Source organism: Dipodomys spectabilis, unplaced genomic scaffold, assembly GCF_019054845.1.
Source record: "Dipodomys spectabilis isolate Male_0828 unplaced genomic scaffold, ASM1905484v1 ptg000017l, whole genome shotgun sequence".
Lineage (NCBI taxonomy): Eukaryota > Metazoa > Chordata > Mammalia > Rodentia > Heteromyidae > Dipodomys > Dipodomys spectabilis.
Window position 1 is genome coordinate 6,108,134 of NW_024870694.1, and position 23,319 is coordinate 6,131,452.

At 35.8% G+C, this 23,319-nt stretch overlaps 1 protein-coding gene across 1 annotated transcript in view; it reads left to right on the forward strand.

Moving 5' to 3' along the window:
• The window catches only part of Eaf2 (ELL associated factor 2), a 31,946-nt gene extending 16,784 nt beyond the window's left edge, over positions 1 to 15,162 (forward strand). The window contains exons 3-6 of the mRNA XM_042669792.1: positions 3,820 to 3,956; positions 5,422 to 5,567; positions 12,067 to 12,321; positions 14,982 to 15,162. Of these exons, the coding sequence (XP_042525726.1) occupies positions 3,820 to 3,956; positions 5,422 to 5,567; positions 12,067 to 12,321; positions 14,982 to 15,028 (585 nt within the window). The 3' untranslated portion in view covers positions 15,029 to 15,162. The remainder of the gene's footprint in view (positions 1 to 3,819; positions 3,957 to 5,421; positions 5,568 to 12,066; positions 12,322 to 14,981) is intronic.
• The last annotated feature ends 8,157 nt before the right edge of the window (positions 15,163 to 23,319 follow it).

The window sequence follows — 23,319 nt, forward strand, 5'->3', positions numbered from 1 at the left end:
ATGACCCTATAATCCTTGCATTCAGTATCTTAGCAAAACCAGCATCACAAGAATGAGACCAAGGTCTTTCTCTGAAATAAGCTGTATACCTGGGCCTACTTGGCTGTAGTGACTTTTGAATGCCTTGCCAGTTTAGGTAGTCCTGAATGAGAATGCGGTACCAACAAGGGCTTTCTTTCCAAAAGACTCCTTGGACAGTCTTGGAAACAAAACAAATATCCATCTTACTTCAAAGCCTGTGATAGTTGTTACATTATGAATTTCTAAGTTACTGTTGTCCTGGTGCAAAACATTTTACTTCTTTTCCATACTTCTAATCTTTTTAGTTACTACAACCTTTTTTTTTTTTTTTCTTCTGACAGCCCTGGGGCTTGAACTTGGCCAGGGTACTGTCCCTGAGCTTCTTTTGCTTAAGGCTAGTACTTTACTACTTGAGCCACAGTGCCATTTTCAGCATTTTTCTGAATAGTTTATTGGAGATAAGGGTCTCACAGACTTTCCTGCCCAGGCTGGCAATCCTCAGATCTCAGCCTCCTGAGTAGCTAGGATTACAAGTGTAAACCACCAGTGCCTGGCTTACTGTAATCTTTTTGACTGCATCTTTAAATACCCTCCTTTTCCAGCCAAACTGGAAGTTTTCTTTCTACTCTGTTCCTTTTTGCTACTGATTCTCATTGTAATTTTGATTAAAAGTGGCCAGTAATAGCTATGCTATCATAACCTATATACTTTACTGCTTTGAAGCTTTCTCCACCAGATAAACTCATCAATCACCTTTAAGCTCAGCCTCACAAAAATTCTCAGGACATGGACAAAATGTAACCAAGTTCTCTGTTGCATTGTAATATGGTTGGACTTTAGTCTAATTCCCAGGAAGAATTATTACTTATTTCCATCTGAAAACTGAGCACTAATGCATTTACGGTCCATATTCTTGTCACTATTTTGATCTTTTGAGGCCCAGAAGAGTCAACCATTAAGTTTCACCTAAACTTTTCTGAACTCCCCCAATAAATCATTTCCAAAAGTTTTTCTACATTGTCAGATATAGTCATAGCAGTGACCCACTTCTAGTGCCAATCCCTGAGATAAATCAAGTTTATAAAGAGAAGAAGGTTATTTGGGTCATAGTTTCAGAGATCATAGCCCATTGTCATGCTGGTGGTCATGTTAGTCCATCATCAATTGTTTTTATGCCTCTGGTCATATGTTCTCATTATAGTTAGAGTTTGTGTATAACTAGAATGAAACCCAGGCCTAAACTCCAAAGAATTCCACCAATCAGTTTTGTTATCACTAACTCCAAAGAATTCCACCAATCAGTTTTGTTATCACTAACTCTAAAGAATTCCACCAATCAGTTTTGTTATCACTATCATCACTAGTCAGGATAAACCAGTTCTCATCTCTTGGTATCTCACAGTAAGGAGGCTCTATTTGTCCTTAGGGTATTTTCAGTCCTTTGTCATAAAAGAGATTATCAATCAGTGCAACCCTTCCCAGATTGCAAGGTCATTACAAAGTGATTGCAGAGAGTATGGCTTAGAGAAAAGATTACAGGCCTGATACCCAGCTCCCCAATGCCCTCTTAAAAGGCTCACTCCCAATTACTAAAGACCTACTAGGTCCCACTTATTTTATCTTCCAATAAAACGATGGAAAAGGAACCTTTAAAACATGGGCCTTTAATGAATGTTCCACATCCAATGATAGCACTATGAACCAACCATACATAGTTGTATGTGGTTTAGGAAGAGTGGATGGCAAGTTAAGAACATTAGTGAGGAGGTGAGAAGATTTTGTGAAGGACCCATGTACAGATTTATGGACTATAGCTTTTATCCTGAGCACATAAATTATTTTAAATGCATAAGGACTTTTAATTATAGAAACAGTGTGACCACATTTTCTTGTCACCATAATGGACAGCAGTATTGGGAAGAGAGAAGAGAGGATGATGTTGGTAATCTAGGGTTCTGAAGTTAGATTACAGCAGTGAATATAGACATGATTTGATGTTTCCAATAATTGCTTAGAAACAAGGACAGTGTATATATTTACTACTATATAACATATACCACATTACTATATTGTACTTTCTTACTATAAGGGAATATAGTACTTTCATACTATAGAAATGAAAGTTTAAAGGTAGAAATAGTGCTCAGTTTAATAAAGAACCAAGTTTAAATTTATAAAACTCAATTTAGACTATAGAAGGCAAGTATAGAGATTATGTAAACTTGGGACCTGTGATCAGAATAGCTCATGTTGTTTGTATTCAGCATTCATTGTGTATTTGAAAAAAAGTCTTGGTAAGTACTGGGCGTTATTTTTTTTTCAAAATAATGATCAGTTCTTGTTCTTCAATAATACATTGTAAAATAATACATTGTAATTTAAAAATGTATCCCATTCCAAGCAATCATTTAAAAAAACTTTAAGAAAAATACATTGCATGAATCTCTTATCAAATGCAATTTTGAGTCCTTAAGTAGCTATTTTGGGGTCATTTACTAACTTTCTTTTGGCCAGGAAATCTGAAAAATAAACTTGCCAGCCAAGGAGATCCAGTTTCTTTTGTCATGATCATGGTCCTGGCTCTCTGGTTAACCAGGATTTCTGCTAAGTGCTCCATATCTGAGCCATCTAGAGCCAGACCACAAATGTCTTCATCTGTGTGCTATGCACCTGGAAAATTCACTTCCGTCTCTTGCCCTTGTATCACTTCCTCTTCAGATCTTTCACAAGTCCCTAGCCTCCACTGCCCTTTTATGGCATTCTTAGTCATGAAATTTGTCTTATGCTTCTTCTACTGACCATTCAGTAAATGTCTAATTTAATATGCTAATTTATTTAATATGATATACTTTTAAGTCTTTTTAAAGTCAGCACGTCTAACCTGATTGAATAATATTACTGTATTGTATTTGATAAAAATTACTATAGCTGGTGCTTTAAAATTTTAACACACTTTAAAAAGTTCAAAAATAAGCAAACATAATATATTGTTTGGGATTAGATATAGGTGAGATAAAGCAAAAGAATAATAAAGTTAAAATTCTTCAGGTTTGGGTGGGGGTGGCAGTGACAAAAGTTAGGGGAGGAACTCATAGGCACATGTAGGTACTAGAAATAGTCTAGGTTTAACCTTGCTTCATAAAAGACAGACTAGTGCAATGAACTTCTTTTTTTTTCTTTTTTTTTCTTCTTTTTGTTGTTGTGGGGCTTGAACTCTGTGCTTGAACACTGTCCCTGCACTCTTCAGTTCAAAGCAAGCACTCTACCGGTTGAGCCACAGTGCCACTTCCGGTTTTATAGTGGTTTATTGGAGATAAGAGTCTCACGGACTTTCCTGCCGGGGCTAGCTTTGAACAATGATCCTCAGATCTCAGCCTCCTGAGTAGCTAGGATTACAGGTGTGAGCCACCTAGGCCAGCTGAAAAAAATAAAATTTAAAAACAGGAAGAAGGAGGAAGTAAGGAAATATGATACATTGTTTTTTTTCCCCTCATATATTAGTTCCATTAGATAGAATCCCAATTGCACATTATAGACCACCACCACAAATCTTACAGATAGTTACTTCCTCTTTTCTCTTTATGCAGTGATAGCTGCATGGAAATCTCAGTCTTTTTTTTTCTTTTTTTAAAAACCAATCTCTCTTTTTACTTTTAAAACATACTCCTTTGGTAGTAAACTTACATAGTTTATAAGTGAGTTGGGAATATACTATGAATTGAAAAGCACAGTACCAGAAGAATTCAAAGCCAACCCCAACTGAATTTCTGTGATAATGATAATTAACTTTTTAAACAGGGTTCAACTCCACCAGTAACTGTTTTCAAAGGCTCAAAGAGACCTTATTTAAAAGAATGCATTTTGATTATTAATCATGATACTGGAGAATGTCGGCTAGAAAAACTCAGCAGCAACATCACTGTAAAAAAAACAAGGTAGGTCCTTCAATGAAATAAATTATTTTAAGTCAATATCCGGAGGAAAGTTAGCAAATTAAATCAGATTATTATATAAAGTTATTTCTGTGTGTGGCAAAAAAATCTTTTACTCTGTTTTGTTTTCAACTTCTACAAATTGTCCTGTGTCTGAAGATTCCTCTGGACACATTTTAATCATATTAAAAGATCATTTAATTTTAGAAATCAACAGGAAAATACATCCATCTTAAATCCTTTTTTGACTTTATCCTGCAATATAAAGGTACATGCTCTAAAAGCTAGGCAAATAAAAATTATTGTAGGAATTAAGGCACGGGAGAGTTCATAGTTCATTAGGACATTCAAAGAAGGCTATTGATGATGTTTCTTGAGAGAAGATAAGATTCTAAGAATTACCTTGATTATTTGTTAAAAATAGAAAGTCCCACACCAACCTTAACTCAGAGAAGGAATTTTGAAGCTCTGTTAATATCCCATTATCTTCCCCATCCCGTATCTCCTTTGATTCTTACTACTAGAAAAGTTTGGGAAAAAAAACTGATTTAAGGTGATCAGAAAAGGTACAAGGATATATAATCAAAATTTGAAGGTAGGAATGTATCTGACTTTCTTCAGGGCTAGTGGATAAGAACTATTTGAATAAAGTAGACATTTCTCTTTGAACCTGTATATAAATGTTAGAAAGGGGGGAGATAATGTTAATAGTGGATTCAAGGTAAAGTTGCAAAGGTAGTTTAAGGTTAATGCCTTGAGTATTAACTAAGAAATTAGGACATTTCCTTGCTAGCAGTGGTTACATATTAAAAATCTTTTTAACCAGGGATTGGCATGTTTACATCTTTCTTTTGAAACATTAATCCTGCAGAGAAACCAAGTATAGTGAAACAGTTTGGGAAATGGGAAAATGTGGAAGCCAGGAATTTTGAGGAAAAAAATAAGGAGAAAAGTAAGATACTACTTCAAAAAGAAAGTACTGAAAAGGATTTGGTGCTGAGAATGGGAGTGATAGAAGCCAAGCATAATTTTATTGGCATACATTTGTATTAAAGATGCTAAAATACAAGTATATGAATCTCCTTAATTATCATTTCTGCCTTGAAATTATGAATGTAAAATGTGGAAATGTTTTTGTTTTAATAGAAATGATGAATTTAGAAATTGAGACTATGCTGTATCCCTTACGCACTTTCCTTTTTCTCTTTAGTCATTTATGAATGGGTTATGTGCTCAGTTTGAGCAGTAGCTTAGTTTTGATTCACATTTATATTCCTCTGTGGTTCCATGTATATGGCATACATCTAGAAGGCAGTGATAACTATTTTTTTAATTTAATTAAATTAACATTTTAATTCTTCAATATCATTGAAAATATTTCTAAGCAGAAGAATAAGTGGTCAGGTTTGGTAGCTTTGACATTATTACATTGGTGTACCTGTTTTGATCTTTGGTGTCTTAATTGCAGAGGTGAAGGAAGCAGTAAAATTCAGTATCGTATAGAGCAGCAGCAGCAGCAAATGTGGAATTCAACTCGAACTCCAAATTTTGTAAAGCATTCTCCCTCTGAGGACAAGATGTCCTCACCATCTCTAATGGATGACATTGAAAGAGGTAAAATCTAACTGCATAATGCCCTTTTTATAAGAGATGGCTATGAAATATATTAAGTAATTTTTTTTATTTTAATTAACAATGAAACTGACCATAAACTTTTAATGAGTATAATTTTTTGTGCAATTATATACTTTTCTGGGGCAAGAGTATAGCTTATGATTTAGGATCTTACATAAATAAGACTATATCATATAAAAGATTTCAATATTTTTATTATCCAGTGTAACAAAAAGTGGCTGTTTAGATGTATATAACAATAGTTTTCTTTTTTGTCAACTGTGATTATTCATATTCAATTTTACCCAGCATCTTCCTATCAAAATTGTTTTTGTATGTTTGCTTTTATTTTGTTTTAGTGCTGATACAGAGTTAAACTCAAGGCCTTATACTCTCACTTGACTTTTTCAGCCAAAGCTAGCACTCTACCACTTGATCCATCCTTCCAGTTCCTCAAAATTCTTTATGTATGGATAGACTGTAGATGTCTAAGATGCCTGCAAATGAACAGGGAACTGAGAAGATATAGTTAGTAGAAGATATAAATAGGTTTTTACCTGGTCATAAAGTATTCTTTATTCAATTAGGCCAGAGATTTCCCACCCCTTTCCCTGCCTGTTAACCTTCCTTCTTTCCTTCAGATGAGCAGTAGATACTATTGGGAACTCTAGCTGCTGGAGAATTATTAAGAAATTCAAAGCAGGATGGCAAAAGCACTGAAAATTAGATTGTCATTAGAACCACAGTCCAAAGGACACAAGAGTCTGCATGCTAAGACTAAACAAACTGCTTGCTAAGTAAAAGTTTTAAATAGATCTTCATTAGAAAAAAAAATCTAAGCTATAGTAGGAAACTACTTATAATAGTCATAAATTAGGAAAAATCAAATTTTGAATAAGAAAAAGTGAACGTATATTAAATTCAGCTTGAATGAGTCATATGTTATCTGATGTTAGAATTATCTGATAAGTTTAAACAGCTTTCAAAAACAACTTAATTACAAGTGCTCTTGAAACAAATAAAAAGTAGAAAGCACATTAGACAAATAGAAGTTAAAAACAAAAATCAGTGGAAATTTTAGAAGTAATAAACCCAAAAAACCTCACTGGATGGGTTCAATTACTACAAATAAATAGAATCAATGAACTTGAGGATTTGTTTAATTCCTTCAATCTAAATAGAAAGTGGATTGAAACAAAATGAACAGAGCCCCAAGGGTCTGCGGAAGAATGGGGAAAGATTTAACATTGGTAACAGTCAACCTCAAAGAAGAGAGAGTAGGGCAAAAAGAATATTAAAACAAGGCTCTGAAACATCCTGTATTTAATGAAAGGTATAACCTGTAGATTCAAAAGGCCTAAAAATGTGAAATATGATATACCCACATAAACAACTGCCAAAATATATCACAATCAAGCTTCTGAAAACTAAAGGCAAAGGCAAAAATTCGAAAGCAAGAGAGAAATAACATATTACCTGTAGACAAATACCTTACAAATAACATCAAATTGCTCAACTGAGGCTAGGTGCCTCAGATGGAAGAATAGAATACATACATACTAATTTAAGAAAAAAAAAACAACACTTGTGGCTTAGGATGGGCATGCAACTCAAATGGTAGAGAATCAGCCTAATAAGCATGAGGCTCTGAGTTCAGGAGGCTGAGATCTGAGAATTGAGGTTTGAACTCAGCCTGGGCAAATAATTCCACTAGACTAGAAAAAAGGTAGAACTGGAGGTATAGTGCAAATGGTACAGTGTGAACTGTGAATGAAAAAGTTGTGAGAACATGAGGCTCTAAGGTGAAGCCCTAGTACCAGTGCACATACACATACATGCACATACTTAGACACACCTCACACACACATACATCTCAACTCTAATCTAGGGGATAAGAAGGAGGTGGTATGGCATTTTCAAAGGCTAAAAGAAACGTCAGCCATGAGTTCTATATCTGCCCAAAGGATTCTTTAGTAATAAGAGGGAAATAGCCTTCCCCAGAAGAAACAAACTAGAAGAATTTGCTGCTAGGTAACTACCCTTAAATGTTGGCCACAGAATGTGTTATTCAAACAGGAAATAAATAATAAAAGAAGAAATATGGTAGCCTCAGGAAAGGAGAAAGGACAACTGAAAGAGTAAATATAATAGATTATGGTTTTCTAAGTTTTGTGTGACAGTAGTGGTATTGGAGTTGCAGAGAAGAGAAAAAGTAGATCTTCTTGGGCTGAACATGGTGATTCATGCCTGTAATCCTAGCTATTCAGGATGCTGGTATTTGAGGATCAGTTTTAAAGCCAGCCTGGGCAGGAAAGTCTGTGAGACTAATCTCCAATTAAACACCAAAATGCTGAAAGTGGTGCTGTGGTTCAAGTGGTAGAGCATTAGGCTTGAACAAAGCATCTAAGGGACAGTGCGCAGGCCCTGAGCTCAAGCTCTAGGACTGGCGCACACACACACACACACACACACACACACACACACACACACACACACACAACAATAATGTTGATAAACTACTAGTAAAAGACAAATAAAATGACAGAAGATAAAATCACTAATATAAGAAAATAATATACCCTCCAGTAATCAGGAGAGTAATGAGTTCACTACAGACTCAATAACCATTAAAAGGATTATAAATTTTAAGGCTTATAATTTAATTTTCATGAATTTGACAATTTAGAAGAAATAAATCAATTTCTCAAAAGCTAAAAATCTTCCCAAACTCAAGCAAGATGAGGTAGGCAATCTGAAACCTATAAACATAATGAAGTCAAATTAGCAATTTAAAAGCATCCAAAAAAGAGCCAGGCTTACATGGGTTTATTAGTAAAGTCTGTTGAACATTTAAAGAGTATTATTACCAATTCTACACAAATCTCTTGTAGAAAATAGCAAAACAGGTGCTAAGGTTGATGTATCTTCCAAAGGCTTAAGTGTTAAAAAAAAAAAAATGGTGCCCTGCCTATGGCACTGAAGGGAAGAGGTGAAATCTTTAAAGTGGGATCTTTCTGTCATTGGGGATTTTCCCTTGAAAGAGGATGTTAGGTCCCCAGCCACTTCCCCTTCCTCTCTTCAGTTACTAAACCATGAGACAAAAAGCTTGTTCAACCATGGGCTTCCTGTCATTTCCATCTGTTATCCTACCAGAAGTCTAAAATTGATGGCTAATAGAATATGAGCCAAACTATGAGCCAAAAAAAACCCCTTTCATTTCATAAGATGATTACCTCGGGTATTTATTACAGAAGCAAAAGGCTGACTAATGCCTCATTTATGAGACTAATAATACCTGAACACACAAACTAAATAAGGAAAGTACAAGAAAAATAAATCTAGAGTCCAGAGTCCCTCATAATCTTAAACTCAAATTCTCAAGGAAAGAGTAACAAGTTCAACATTATACAAAAAGCATTACACAACATGACCAGGATAAAATTTCTTCTTACATTGTTTACAGTTGGAATTGTAGATGAAAATGAGAGACACATAGTAAAAAACAGAATATATATCCAAATGAAGTAAGTGTTTCAATGAAAATAGAGCAGGCAATAAAGGTTGGGGGGAGCAGGAAGGAGTCCTTTGTGGGGGTCACATTTAAACTAATCTGAAAAAGAGCTGTCTTATCAGAGATTTAGAATTTCAATAGAAGATTCCATTAATAAAGTAAGAAAAAGCCTAGCTCTAAAAACTTGAATAAACTTGAAGAAAGTTTTCACAGTGCATATGTCTGACAAAGGACTGATAGCCAGAAGAACTAGCTATAAATAATGCTTAAAAATAAATGAGAAAAAGACAAATAAATTAGAAAAAAATATTTGAAGAAACATTTTACAAATAGAAATATTCAAGTGGCCATGAGTATGTAAAAAATCATTTCATACCATCACTTATCAGAGAAACAAAACTGAAAACTATAGATGTTGTGCAACCATTAGTAAAGGCAAAATTTAAATAGTTTTCTATACCAAGTATGTTATGAAGGATCTGTGACTCTTTTATTTTTATTTTTTGGGTCCGGTCGTGGGGCCTGAACTCTGGGCCTGGGTGCTGTCCCTCAGCTCTTCAGCTCAAGGCTAGGGCACTTGAGCCACAGCGCCACTTCCGGCTTTTTTTTGTTTTTGCTTATGTGGTGCTGGGGAATCGAACCCAGGGCCTCAGGCATGCAAGGCAAGCGCTCTACCACTGAGCCACCTTCCAAGCCCAGGATCTGTGACTCTTAAAGAAATGTAATTTTTTTTTTTTTGTCAGTGATGGGGCTTGAACTCTGGGCCTGGGCGCTGTCCCTCAGCTCTTCAGCTCAAGGCTAGTATTCTACAGTCACTTTCAGTTTTCTGATGGTTTATTGGAGAAAGAGTTTCACAGACTTTCCTGCTCAGGCTGGCTTTGAACCTTGAATCTCAGATCTCAGCCTCCTGAGTAGCTAGGATAACAGGCATGAGCCACTGGTACCTGGCTGTAGTAGAATTTTGGAAATTGTAAGTTCCTTATAACTCGGATTTAGCTAACTTTTTGCCCAAAAGAAATGGATATATATATATTCATGGAGAAACATATAGAAGAATTTTGTTAATAACTTTATAATAGCTAACAATGAAAAAAACAAATACCCATGAGTAGAAAATGGATAACCAACTTGTATTTATATAATGGAGAATCAAAGAAAAGAAGGAGCTCCAGATTGGTTCAAAAATGACTGCTTAGCTGGGCCTTGTGGCTCATGCCTCCAATCCCAGCTATTTAGCAGGTTGAGAACTGAGAGATCACTGTTTGAAACCAACCCCGGGCAGAAAAGTCCATAAGATTCCTATCTCCAATAAACTACTCAGAAAAAGCTGAAAGTAGTACTGTGGCTCAAGTGATGGAGTGCTAGCCTCAAGTACAAAGAGGCTCAAGGACAGCACCCAGGCTGAGTTCAAGCCCCAGGACTGGGGGAAAAAAAAAAAAGACGGCTTACCAAAACTTGTTGATGAAAGAAAGTAGACACACAAAAGTACATGCTGAGTGAATCCATGTACATGAAGTTCAAGACAGAAACCTTTGGTAATAAAAGTCACATGGTATGTACTGATGGGAGAAAAGCACAGAATGAGCATTCATGTGAATGGATCTCAATGTCAGGTGAATAAGTATGTGTGTGCTAAAATTCATGTAACTCTGATATATATCTGATATATACATATATAATTATGTTTTTTATATATATATATATATATATATATATATATATATAAAATTATGTGTTAAGCAACACCAGCAGCAAAGAAAGTCCTGGGATGAAGCAAAGCAAATATTTAGTGCAAAAAACTTAGGAAGAAAATGTAATTGATATAATCAAATAGAAAAAAAAGCTGGTATGTCTCATCTCTGGGAGAATGCAGAAGCAGGCTAGAAACAATCACAAGACAGGAAACATACAAAAATGGTATTAAGTAGTAATGTAGCAGCTGAGAATATCGTGTTTTGGATTAAAATTTTTGTTCAGTTGCTTGACATTTGTATCATATACTAGAAAAAATACTGACTGGAAAGTCACAAGGTAGCTTTATCCCTTAGTAGATGATAGCTTTTAATCTTTCTGTACTTCAGTTCACTAAATGGAAAAAATTATTAGGCTTATCTACAGTAACTGAAGGTTTTTTTGACCATAATACTTTGTGTCTTAAAAAGAACTTGAAAAAGCCCTAAGCCAAATAAGACATAATCATTATTATTCTTTTTATCTACAGAAATATTTACAACCAACATTATAATAGAATCTGGTTTTTAAAAAACTAGAAAGTATTTCCCCACTAAGGAAACAGGGCAGAAACCTTCATCAAATATTTTCATCAAAATACTTTCTAGGAAAAGAATGAAATTCACATGTATGTACATATGTATATATTCATATGTATGTATTATGGAAATAAGAATATGAAGGCAATTTCTACCAAAATTGGTTTTTAATTTTTCATATTATTTATTATACATTACTGAAGATACATGTGTATTTAAGTACAGTTGCATAGACAAATGTACAATTTAGATATAAACATTGCTTATATATTTTTGTTTGTTTGGTTTGGTTTTGTTGTTTCTGGGCCTTAAACTCTGGGCCTGGGCATTTGTTGTCCCTGAGCTCCTTTCCTTCAAGGCTAGCACTCTACCAGTCGAGCCGTTGCACCACTTCCATATTTTTCTGTGATTAATTGGAGATAAGAGTCCAACTGTCTTTCCTTCCAGGGCTGGCTTTGAACTGTGATCCTCAGATCAAGGCCTCTTGATTAGTTAGGATTACAGGTGTGAGCCACAGGCACCTGGCAGCTTGTTTTTTGGTTTTTTGAAACAGAGTCTTACTGTATAGCCTAGACTAAATGTGTGTTTGATCATATGTATTCTTTCTTTGGTAGTTTCTTAGAAATAGAATATCCCCATTTTAATATATATATATATATATATATATATATTTTATAGTATTTATTTAACCTACCATACATTTCTTTTTTGTTTTCAGAACTTAAAGCAGAAGCTAGTGTAATGGACCAGATGAGTAGTTGTGATAGTTCATCAGATTCCAAAAGTTCCACATCTTCAAGTAGTGAAGATAGCTCTAGTGATTCTGAAGGCGAAGAGGACAGATCTTCTAATGCAAGGAATTACATCTCAGAGCATCCTACCATGTCTACCATACCTCAATACAGGACTTCTGATATAGATGCTAGTCATAATACATTTTATGACAGCAATGGCCTTCTGATGAATACTTTACGTAAGTATATATAAACATGTACTAATAGAAAAGTTCGAATTCACAGTGGAGCCCTCTTGGTTATGATCTAAAATTTGGGTAAAGAAGAAGATTTCTATTTTATTTATTTGACAGTATTAACCATTATATTTTTATTGAATTATTCAATTTCTTTTGACTCTATAACATATAATGCCTTCCTGTGGTTTTTTCTCTCATCTCTCTGGATATTTCCCCTCTCCCTCCTTTGTAGATTTAAAATCTCAAGTTGCTTAAGGGTTGCTACTTTTTTTTCTTATTTCATCCTTTTTCTCTCAATAATCTTCATGTTTTGCTTGTAATCAATGCTTATATATAGAGAGAGATCGCTTACCAATTTACAGCACTTATGCAGACCTTGGAGGGCTAGATACATATGCCTTACACATCTGCTAGTAAAGGGCAGTTCAAATTCACTTTGTTTAAAACAAACTCCTAATCTTTGGCTAACCATGTTTTGTCTTATTGAAAGACAGCAGTCATCAAAGCATGTGAACCAGAAGCCTGATTGCATTCTACAGTTGAATGAGTTCTCCCCTTTCTTTCCAGTGCAGCAAATCCTTCACCAAGTCCTCTTGGTTTTACTTCTTGAATTTTTCATATTCATCCACTTCTCTTCATCTTCACTACATTACCCCAGTTCAGCTTGTAGTAATTTTCTGTTTTACTTCTTATCTACTCAAGGCCATTTTTGATCCACTATGTACATTGAAGAAACATCTTTTCACAAGTCAAATATAATTTGTCACCTTTCCTGCTCTAACCTTTTCAGTGTAGATTTTTTTTTTGGGTGGGGGGGTTCCAGTCGTGAGGCCTGAACTCTGGGCCTGGGCGCTGTCTCTCAGCTCTTTAGCTCAAGGCTAGCGCTCTACCACTTGGGCCACAGTGCCATTTCCGGCTTTTTTCTTTTTGCTTATGTGGTGCTGAGGAATCGAACCCAGGGCCTCATGCATGCAAGGCAAGTGCTCTACCGCTGAGCCACCTTCCCAGCCCCTCAGTGTAGATTTTTTTTTTAGCATAGAGCCTTGACAGCTCAACTTTGTTGTAACTGAAAGGGAATGAGTGAAAGAAAACGTCTCAAGAACTACTGAGCTCTACAACATATTGAATACCCAAGTAGGAATAAAAATATTTTAAGAATGAATTCGTGAAATGGAAAATAATACTAAGGAACAATATCAAAGCACAATACAAGATGAAGATAAAGAATTATATGGAAACAGATCAACAATAGGTGAGATAGGTACATTATATGATAGGAAGTCTGGCATAGGCAGGATAATATAAAAACTCAACCATAAGAATTTTCCAGATTGAAGAAAAACATTGCTTTATTCCAGCTAAAAGTCTAGATAAATAAGAATAAAGCTAGATCTCAGCATACCATAGCTTAACTATAGAACTTCAAGGATGAAATGGTAGCCTCTGCTGGCCAACTAGAATCAAATCTGTCAAAACTGTAACAGATTCAACTCTTCTTCCTGCTTCCATGTTATGTCCATACCATTATAGTGCTTTCACCGATATACAATCAGATTCAAGTTAATTGTCTGCTTAAAAATATTCCATGAGCTGGGCACCAGTGGCTCATGCCTGAAATCCTAGCTACTCAGGAGGCTGAGATCTGAGGATCGCGATTCATAGCTAGCCTGGGAAAGAAAGTTCATGAGACTCTCCAATTAACCACCAGAACACCAGAAGTGGTGCTGTGGCTCAAGCGGTAGAGTGCTAGCCTTGAGCTGAAAAACTCAGGGACAGTGCCCAGGCCCAGAGTTGAAGCCCCACAACTGACCAAAAAAAAAAGAAAAATCCATGAATTTTCATTATATTTCAAACAAAATTCAGACTGTTTACTATTACCTTTCTGACCTCACTTCCTAACATTGTGTTCTTCATCTGTTGATTCCATTTGGCCTTCCTGCAGGTCATATATCCCAGCCAGCCTTGGTACATTTGCACTTGCTATTCTTTTAGATTAGACTCCATGTCCCACTCTCATTTTTTATGACTTTCTACACTTGGATTTCTGTTCAACTATCATCCTTTGAGAGCACAAACTAAAACAGTCCTTTCCACCGCTGTCTACTTGGCTATTTTTATTTTTATAGTATTTATGTCTACTTTGCATTATGTTATATATATTTTTATTGTCTTTACATTGAAATGTCAGTTCTATAACTAAGTACACAGCTGAATTACCAATGTAATCAGTACAGAAATAATCGATGGTAATTCTTGTCGTGTAATTCCTTAATGTTTTTTTATTGTGTTTTAAATAAAAAGTTTTTTTCACCCTTTAGAATGATAGTTTGATCTAAACTGCATCTTCTCTCATATCTTGCTGTAATAAGTCAGTGGTATAAAAACAAGATTGATACTGGTATGTGAAAGAACCCTAAAATAGATGACAGAGGATATTGAAACTATGCTGAAGTTTGATGGTATATTGTTTTCTTTCTGGATTATTATTTGAATTACTAATTATGTTACTTAGTAATAAGATAAGCACCTGATTATTACAAAATGCTAGCTATGCAGAATCACTTTGGTGTTAGGTTTTACATTATATTTATGTTGTACAATATGAATATTTTACTGTTTTACACATTTAATTGCTACAGTTTTGTTATTTTTTATTTTAGGAAATGATTTGCAGCTGAGTGAATCGGGAAGTGACAGTGATGACTGAAGCAATATTTAGCTGTAAATAGAATGTTTAGAAATCATGTGATCATTTATTTTGCATTAAGACTAAAAACTGATGGGAAGTTATGTAAATTTTGATGATAAAAAACATTAAATTTGATTCAGTTTCTAACTTTTTATTTCGTACCAGTATTGTCATTTATTTTTGTCATTCTGCCTTCCCATAACTGTCAAGAAGTTTGATAGGTTAGAAAACAGACTTGAGATTAAGTAATTTGCCCCAGGTATAATTAACAAGTGATCAAGTTAAGCATTCCAGAACCAAAAGTCAGTATTATTTTATTGTGATGTTGTCTCTGCTTGTGAAATGCTCAAACTAATGATTTGTGATAAGTTTCCATGTGGTATTATTATATTTTTAATAATATTTGAGTTCTTCCTCTGATAATTCCTTACATTTTGGTTGAAAATGCTTTCTTTATAAAAGTCTCTATAATTTTGTGTAGAGTTTAATTTAGTGAATTACTTTAATGAAACAACTTTTGTTATCTCATACTATTTTCATTTATTTTGCTTTCAAGAGAAAAACAAGTAGTTAAATATTAAGGATGTTTTTGAATTTTGGAGAAATTGTAAATAATGCAGTTGAAGCCCTTTATCAGCAAGTTCTTATTTTCTTGTTTATTTTGGAATTTGAACCCAGAGACTTGTGCTTGCTAGGCAGACACTCTACCATCTGAATCATGTCTCTAGCCCTTTTTGCCTTTTAGTTATTTTATAGATAAGGGTTTCACATTTGTGCCAGAGCCTAGCAGGACCATGATTCTCCTCTTTATACTTCCTTTATCATTGAGATAAGGCACAGTTTATACTTCCTGTGTCATTGAGATAACAGGCACACACTTTTTTATTTTTATTTGTGGATATGTGATCTCTCAATTTTTTTCTGAGCCTGGCCTGGCCTTGAGCCTTGATCTTCCTGATCTCCATCTCCCAAGTAGCTAGAATTACAGCAAGGATTACATCTTCTTAATTTTTTGAAAGGAGTTCTACTGAACAGAAAATCTAAAGAGTTCTAAATTTAGAGAGTACTCTGACTCTCAAATCAGTATCCCAACCAGATTAATGGTATATTTATGATAACTGATGAACTTGCATTGAAGTATTATCATGACAGGCCTAGTTTACATCAGGATTCACTCTGTTTCCTTAGTTTTCTCTTCCTGAATGTCCTATGGTTAGAATCATATAGTAAGTGGCCTTTTCTCTTAATGCATTTAAGTGTCCTCTCTGATTTTCATGGTACATTAACCTATCTCTTCTTCATATCTGATGTTCCATACTTTATTTATGTACTCTCTTACCAAAACTTGGTTGCTTCAAAGTTTTGGTAATGTCATTTATTACTGAACTAAAGCAAACTCATACATTCAGAGTTGCTACTAAAATAGGCTTATCATTTTGTGATAGCAATACAGAACATACCTGCTTTTACTGTTATGCTGAAGTTTCTTTTGAAATGAGGAGTCAAACATCTTTAAAGGTTTTTTGTTTTCTGAGACAGGGTCTCACTATGTAACTCAGGCTTGTCCTGAACTCATGATTCTCCTCCCCTCAGCTTCTTGAATGCTAGATGACAAGACTGTGTCTCCACAAAAACTATTTTAGTATTTTTTTTAGTATGTAGCATCTGATCATTTTCTCTACTCCCCAAAGTTATCTCTATCTTAGAGAGAAATGGAGCAACCATTCCTATGCTTCCATAACACCTTATGTGATGCATTTTCAGACACCAAAATGTAAGGAATTTGTGGATTAGACAAGTTCTCATGTATGAGGTTCTCTTCTAGAAGCATCGGATGATACTGAGATGATTCTAAATACATACGCTTTTGATTTGACCTGTGCTGAATTACACTTGTGATAATATTCTAAGCATGCAAGCAAGGAAAGCAAGTGAGCTACAAAGGAGCAACTAAAACTCTGAAGATAATAATGCTGCCTCTGAACAAGGATATGCGTGTGATTGATCTATGAATTATGTATTCATGAAATGTCAGTTTGATAGGAAGTCACTTTTAGCCCAGTGCTGATGTCTCATGCCTGTAATCCTAGCTACCGGGGAAACTGAAAAAATAAGGATCATAATTAGAAGCCAACACAAGCAGAAAAGTCCATGAGATTCTTATATTCAATTAGCCAGTAAAAAAAAAGAACTGAAAGTGAAGGTATAGCTCAGGTGGTAGAGCATCAGCCTTGAGCAAAAAAGGCAAGTGAGAGTTTGAGGCCTTGAATTCAAGCTCCAATAAAGTCATAAAAAAGATATTCTTAGACTTGTCAGAATTTAAGAATTAGGTCACTCATACACATTCCTATATGGTTATTTCACTACTTTTTAGTTCATTAAAGAGTGAGTCAAAATTAATGACTAGAGAGTGGAAAGGATATTTAAAATGTAAATTTGTTTCTGTACTGAAATTTAAGCCTTTCCCTTGCTAGTCAGGAGTTCTACCACATGAGCCATCCATACAGCCCCTTTGACTTTCAGTTATTTTTCAGTTTTGTTTAGGTGGTACTTGAGTTTGAACTTAGGGTTTCACATTTGCTAGGCATGCACTCTACCACTTGAGCCATGCCTCCAGCCCAATTTAACTTTTCAGATAGAGTTTAGTTGTTGCCCAGCCTGGCCTTATACTTCTACCTCTAGTTATGCCACTCATGCAGCTATGCTTACAGCTTGTTTGTTGAGATGGAGTCTCATTAACTTTTGCCAGGGCCGGCCTTCAGCTTTGATCCTCCTAAATCTCTTTCGGAATCCTAAGGATTGTAGCTATATGTCACCGTCTGCCTGTCTGGCCTTAAAGTATAATTTAAAAAGATTGAAGGTTGTTCATTGTTTTGAGAACTATCCCCTGAAGCAGACTTGCTTGACTGGAAGGCGAAGGTGATACTCATGCCCAAAAACATTTTATGCAGAAATGACTTTCTTAGATACTGCCTAGAAGAATGCCAAAAGCTTACTTAGCCCTATTAACTTGAGGTTGCAGCTCTAGCTGGACAACCACATTTCAGTCAACCACAGTTCATTTGTAGCAGAAGCCAGAAATGCCCCTCAAGGCATTTACACCAATAATGAGACTAAGAGAGAGACTATGTGCATATGATTAGGGTGAAAACACTATTGTTTTGTTTTTACTCTTACCTCAATATCACAACAATCAACACAGGAGACTTCTGTGATCTCATAATGGGAGGTGATTTTTTTTTCCCAGGAGCAAGCAAGCAATCCTGCCTATGCTGTCAGCCGGTATCCTGTGATTCAACTAGGTTCTGAAACTATCTGGAGATAACAGAAAACCCCACAGATTGAGGGCTTAGGTCCCAAGACCTAACATCTCCCCTCTCCACATAAACAAGTCTCAAGTGGTTTTTATATCTGTGTTCCTGACCAATAGGCTATATATTAATCAAGGTTCCCACAGCCCTCCTTAAGTTCAGTTAATTTGCCCTATTGGCTCACAGAATGCAAACACACTTAACTGGTTTATTAGGAAGAATGCAGATGATAACATGGATGACATAAGCAGGACATAAGGGGCAGGAGTGTATAGAGCCTGCTTGCTCTCTCCAGACATACCACCCTTCAGGAATCTCCCTGGAGCTCTCCAAACCATGTCTCTCTAGATTCTTTTAGTGACTTCATTGCATAGGCATGACTCATAATAGACTGAATGAAGAAATCTAGCAAGGACTGTCCAGATCCTTCAGCAGTCTTTTCTAACAGCTCTTTTGTGCAACATCTTTCTAATTGATGACCTACTATCAGGCAACATAGGTCAGAGAGTTGGTTTATGTCCAGCCCTGAGACCAGAAAGTATGAGAAGATAAATGAACTATCTGAAGTATAATAGACTATGGAGAGCTCAAATGGTATAATTTTTAGAAAGAATAGGTCAAAACCCAACAAAATCAGCGCCAGGAAATGGGTTTATACAAGAGGGAGGTAAGGCCAAGGGGAGAGGGAAGGTGGTAAGAACGCAGTCAAGAATTTATTGTACGGCTGGGAAGATGGCTCAGTGGTAGAGCGCTTGCCTTGCATGCATGAGGCCCTGGGTTTGATTCCTCAGCACCACATAAGCAGGAAAAAAAAAAAGCTGGAAGTGGCACTGTGGCTCAAGTGGTAGAGCACTAGCCTTGAGCTGAAGAGCGGAGGGACAGCGCCCAGGCCCAGAGTTCAGGCCCACAACCGGACCCAAAAAAAAAAAAAAAGAATTTATTGTATATACTACATTAAGATTAAGAAAAGTGAAGGGTAGCTGAAGGAGGGTGAGAATGTTGAGGAGGTGACAGATCAAGATGCACTGTATTTTATAAATTGCTTTGTTACAACTATTGTACAACTATTCAAAGATAATATTTTTTAAGCACATATATGTTTAGCACACATACACAGGGCCTGGGCACTGTCCCTGACTGAGCTCTTTTGCTCAAGGCTAGTGCTCTGCCACTTTGAGCCACAGTCCTACTTCTGGTTTTTGAATGATTAAAGAACCTCATGGGGGCTTTTCTGTGGGCACTGGCTTCAAGCCTCGATCCTCACATCTCAGCCTCCTGAGTAGTTAGGATTACAAGTATGAGCCACTAGTGCCCAGCTCACAAAAGAATTTTTGTGAGGGGAAGGATATCTAATTCTGTTGTCTGCTTTGAGAAAAATGAGCAGTGGAAGAAGAATAGGAAAGGGTAGGGAGAGATTGAGAAAGAGTTTGCTTTCTGAGGCATAAAGTTACTGAACACTTAAGAAAATATTAGAAAATTCAAATAATAAGGAATAGAAGTATAAGTGTGATTCAAGTGGTAGAGATTTAGGCTTAAGCAAAAAAGAGAAGCAAGAACATGAAGCCCTGTTCAAGCCCCACTACCAAGTGAAAGAGAGAGCAAGGGGAGAGAGGAAGAAGAGAAAAAAAGGGAGGAAGGAAGGAAGGAAGGAAGAAGGAAGGAAGGAAGGAAGGAAGGAAGGAAGGAAGGAAGGAAGGAAGGAAGGAAGGAAGGAAGGAAGGAAGGAAGGAAGGAAGTAACAAGGATCATGAGAGTAATGAGTAGCCAGGGACCATGAATTTGTGTTTGTAAGTGTGTGTTGTATCAAAGTATCACACTCTAAAGGTTCTGCTGAAAAATGAAACTTGGGAAGGGATGAAATCAGCATGATTTTAAATACATTCAAAGATATATATGGATCGATCCAGCAGCAATGGGCAAATAAAGTCTTTCTGGCCCAAGATATCAAAGCAAATCTCTGCCAGTCTTTGATCACCCACAGCAATTCCAGCTATATTATTTCTACTTTCCAAAATATAACAAATTCTGGTCTAGAAAGTTACAAGAGGTAAATCTAGGAAGCCTTGTTTCCAACTTAGACTAATTTGACAATAGGCAACACAAACTGGAAATAATCTGTGCCCATTAAGGGTAGAATGGTTAAATAAATTGTGGCATGTTTGGATAGTGAATTCTATCAAATGATGGGGTATGGGAAATCTCTTTATAGGCAGCACATGAAAGAATCTCACACATGTAGAACTGTGTGATAGAAATCAAGCACAACAAATACAAACTATTCATTTCCATGGAAACCAAAATGGTGTTTATTTGGGAGATACCAGATGGGAATGCAGAGGGTGTTCTCTAACGGTCTTCTAGTACTGAAGTTCTAAAAAATTTAACCTTATTCAATAGGTGGCGGTTATATAAAAACAATACGCACAAATAAATGGAATTTAACTTCAAAATTATGAACTTCATTGCAGGTTGTATGTAATTTTAAGTTTCAAAAAATTGATTTAAAAAAAGTATTTGCAACACTGAGGATGGAAGAATGTTAATATCAATAATATACAAGTGGATGTCACAAATTTACAAAAAAAGTACAACTCAGAAAAACAAGAGGATGAAAATAAATAGTTTCAAAAATTACAAAAGAATTTACTTTTGATTCAGCAGTCTCTATGGGAAGTTTTTCCTACAGATAAATTTGATTTACATGCAATGTTATTAATACATTGTTACTGATTATAGCAAAGGCAAAACCTGAGCATACACTGAGGACTAGTTTTAAAAATATAAATTTATATCCTATAGTTAATAACCTGTTTATAGATGTATGACTCTTCGGATATACTCTAAAATATCTTTCCACTTTTGAACAATTTTTCATTACTTATCCATCTTTCTGGTTATAGATTTTTTTATATAGTGTGGAACCAGATCCTTTGGCAGATATATGTTGGATAAATATTTTCTCCCACTATGTGTGATAACTTTTCTTTTCTTTTCTTTTGTCCTGGGGTTTGAACTCAGGCCTGGGCACTGTCCCTTGAACCACAGCACCTCTTCCGAAATTTTCTGAGTAGTTTATTAGAGATGAGAGTCTCATAGATTTTCCTGCATGGGCTAGCCTTAAATCACAATCCCTCAGATCTCAGCCTCCTTAGTAACTTAGTAACTAGTCACTAAGCACCACTGGTGCCTGGCCAAAAAAAATTTTTTTTAATTGTCTAACATACCATTATTTTTGTTTTCTTTTTTTCCTTTTTTTTTTTGGGTTGGTCATGGGGCCTGAGCTCTGGGCCTAGGCACTGTCCCTCAGCTCTTCAGTTCCAGGCTAGTGCTCTACCACTTGAGCCACTGTGCCACTTCCAGCTTTTTCTGTTTATGTGGTGCTGAGGAAACGAACCCAGGGCTTCATGCATGCAAGGCAAGCACCCTACCATTGTGCCACCTTCCCAGCCTCAGTTTTTCTTTTTATTTATTTCTATTTATATCTTAAGACAGTTTGGCAGCCGGGCGCCAGTGGCTCATGCCTGTAATCCTAGCTACTCAGGAGGCTGAGATCTGAGGATCATGGCTCAAAGCCAGCCAGAGCAGGAAAGTCCATGAGACTCTTATCTCCAATAAAACTACTAGAAAACCGAAAATGGTGCTATGGCTCAAGTGGAAGAGCACTTGCCTTGAGCTGAAGAACGCAGGGACCGTGCCCAAGCCCAGAGTTCAAGCCCCACGACCGACCAAAAAAAAAAAAAAAAAAAAAAGACAGTTTGGCTTACTCCACAATTATATTCTCTTATGTTTTATTCTGAAAACCTTTTTTACTTTAATTTACATTTATAATCTATTGGGAATCAATTTTTTTATGTGGTGTAAGAATCAAAATAATTTTCTTATATAAATACTTAGATGATATTTGTTAATTGAAAATACCATCATTTTCCCCCAAAGCACTGAGTATTATCAACAGGATACATGTGAATCTCTCTGATCTCTGCTCTGTTCTATTGATCATTTTGTCTTTGTGTCGATTCCATTCTGATTTTACTACAGCTTTATGTTGGATTTTAGACTGGATAATATAAGTCCTCCACAATTGTTCTTCAAGATTAACTTTGTTATTCTTGGCTTCCTGCATTTCCACATGCACTTTTAAAAAGAAAATGAACATTTTCTATACTCACAAAACCTGCTGGAATTTTGTGTTGAAATAGATTGATTTAGGGAATATTGACTTCTCTACAAAATGAACCTTCTGGGCTGGGAAGGTGGCTCAGTGGTAGAGCGCTTGCCTTGCATGCATGAGGCCCTGGGTTCGATTCCTCAGTACCACATAAGCAGAAAAAAAAAGCTGGAAGTGGCACTGTGGCTCAAGAGGTAGAGCACTATCCTTGAGCTGAAGAGCTGAGGGACAGCGCCTAGGCCCAGAGTTCAGGCCCCACGACCAGACCAAAAAAAAAAAAAATGAACCTTCCAAATCATGAGCATTTTATGTCTCCATTTATTTAGATTTTTAAAAATTTCTTTCAGTAAGCTTATAGTTCTTAATATTCAGGTTTAAAAAACTTTAATTATATTTATTTATAGTGTGCCAGTAGAACTGATATTGTTTTTAAGCTCCCTTTTCTATTTCTTTTTTGCTGATACTTAAATACAATTTTACATGTGTGCTGATTTTATATTCAGGGATGTTGTTACATATGTAGTCTTTTAATTTCTTATTTGTTCCTTCTTTCTGACTGCATTGGTGTCTGTCATTTTAGAGTTTTCATCTCTTTTCTGCCTATAAAACATCAGTCTCTGACATCATCATTGGGGCCATAAATATTCCTTACTTTGATCACTGATCATCAAAGCTTTTGATCACTGATAATTAATTCAAGTATTTGGATTTAGATATTTATACTTTTACTATCCTTTTGTGTTTCTGAGGAGTTTATTCCATTCTGACTCTGGTGTGATCTTTTCTCTTTTGCCTCCTATCTGAATTCAACATAGCAAAAATAATAGATT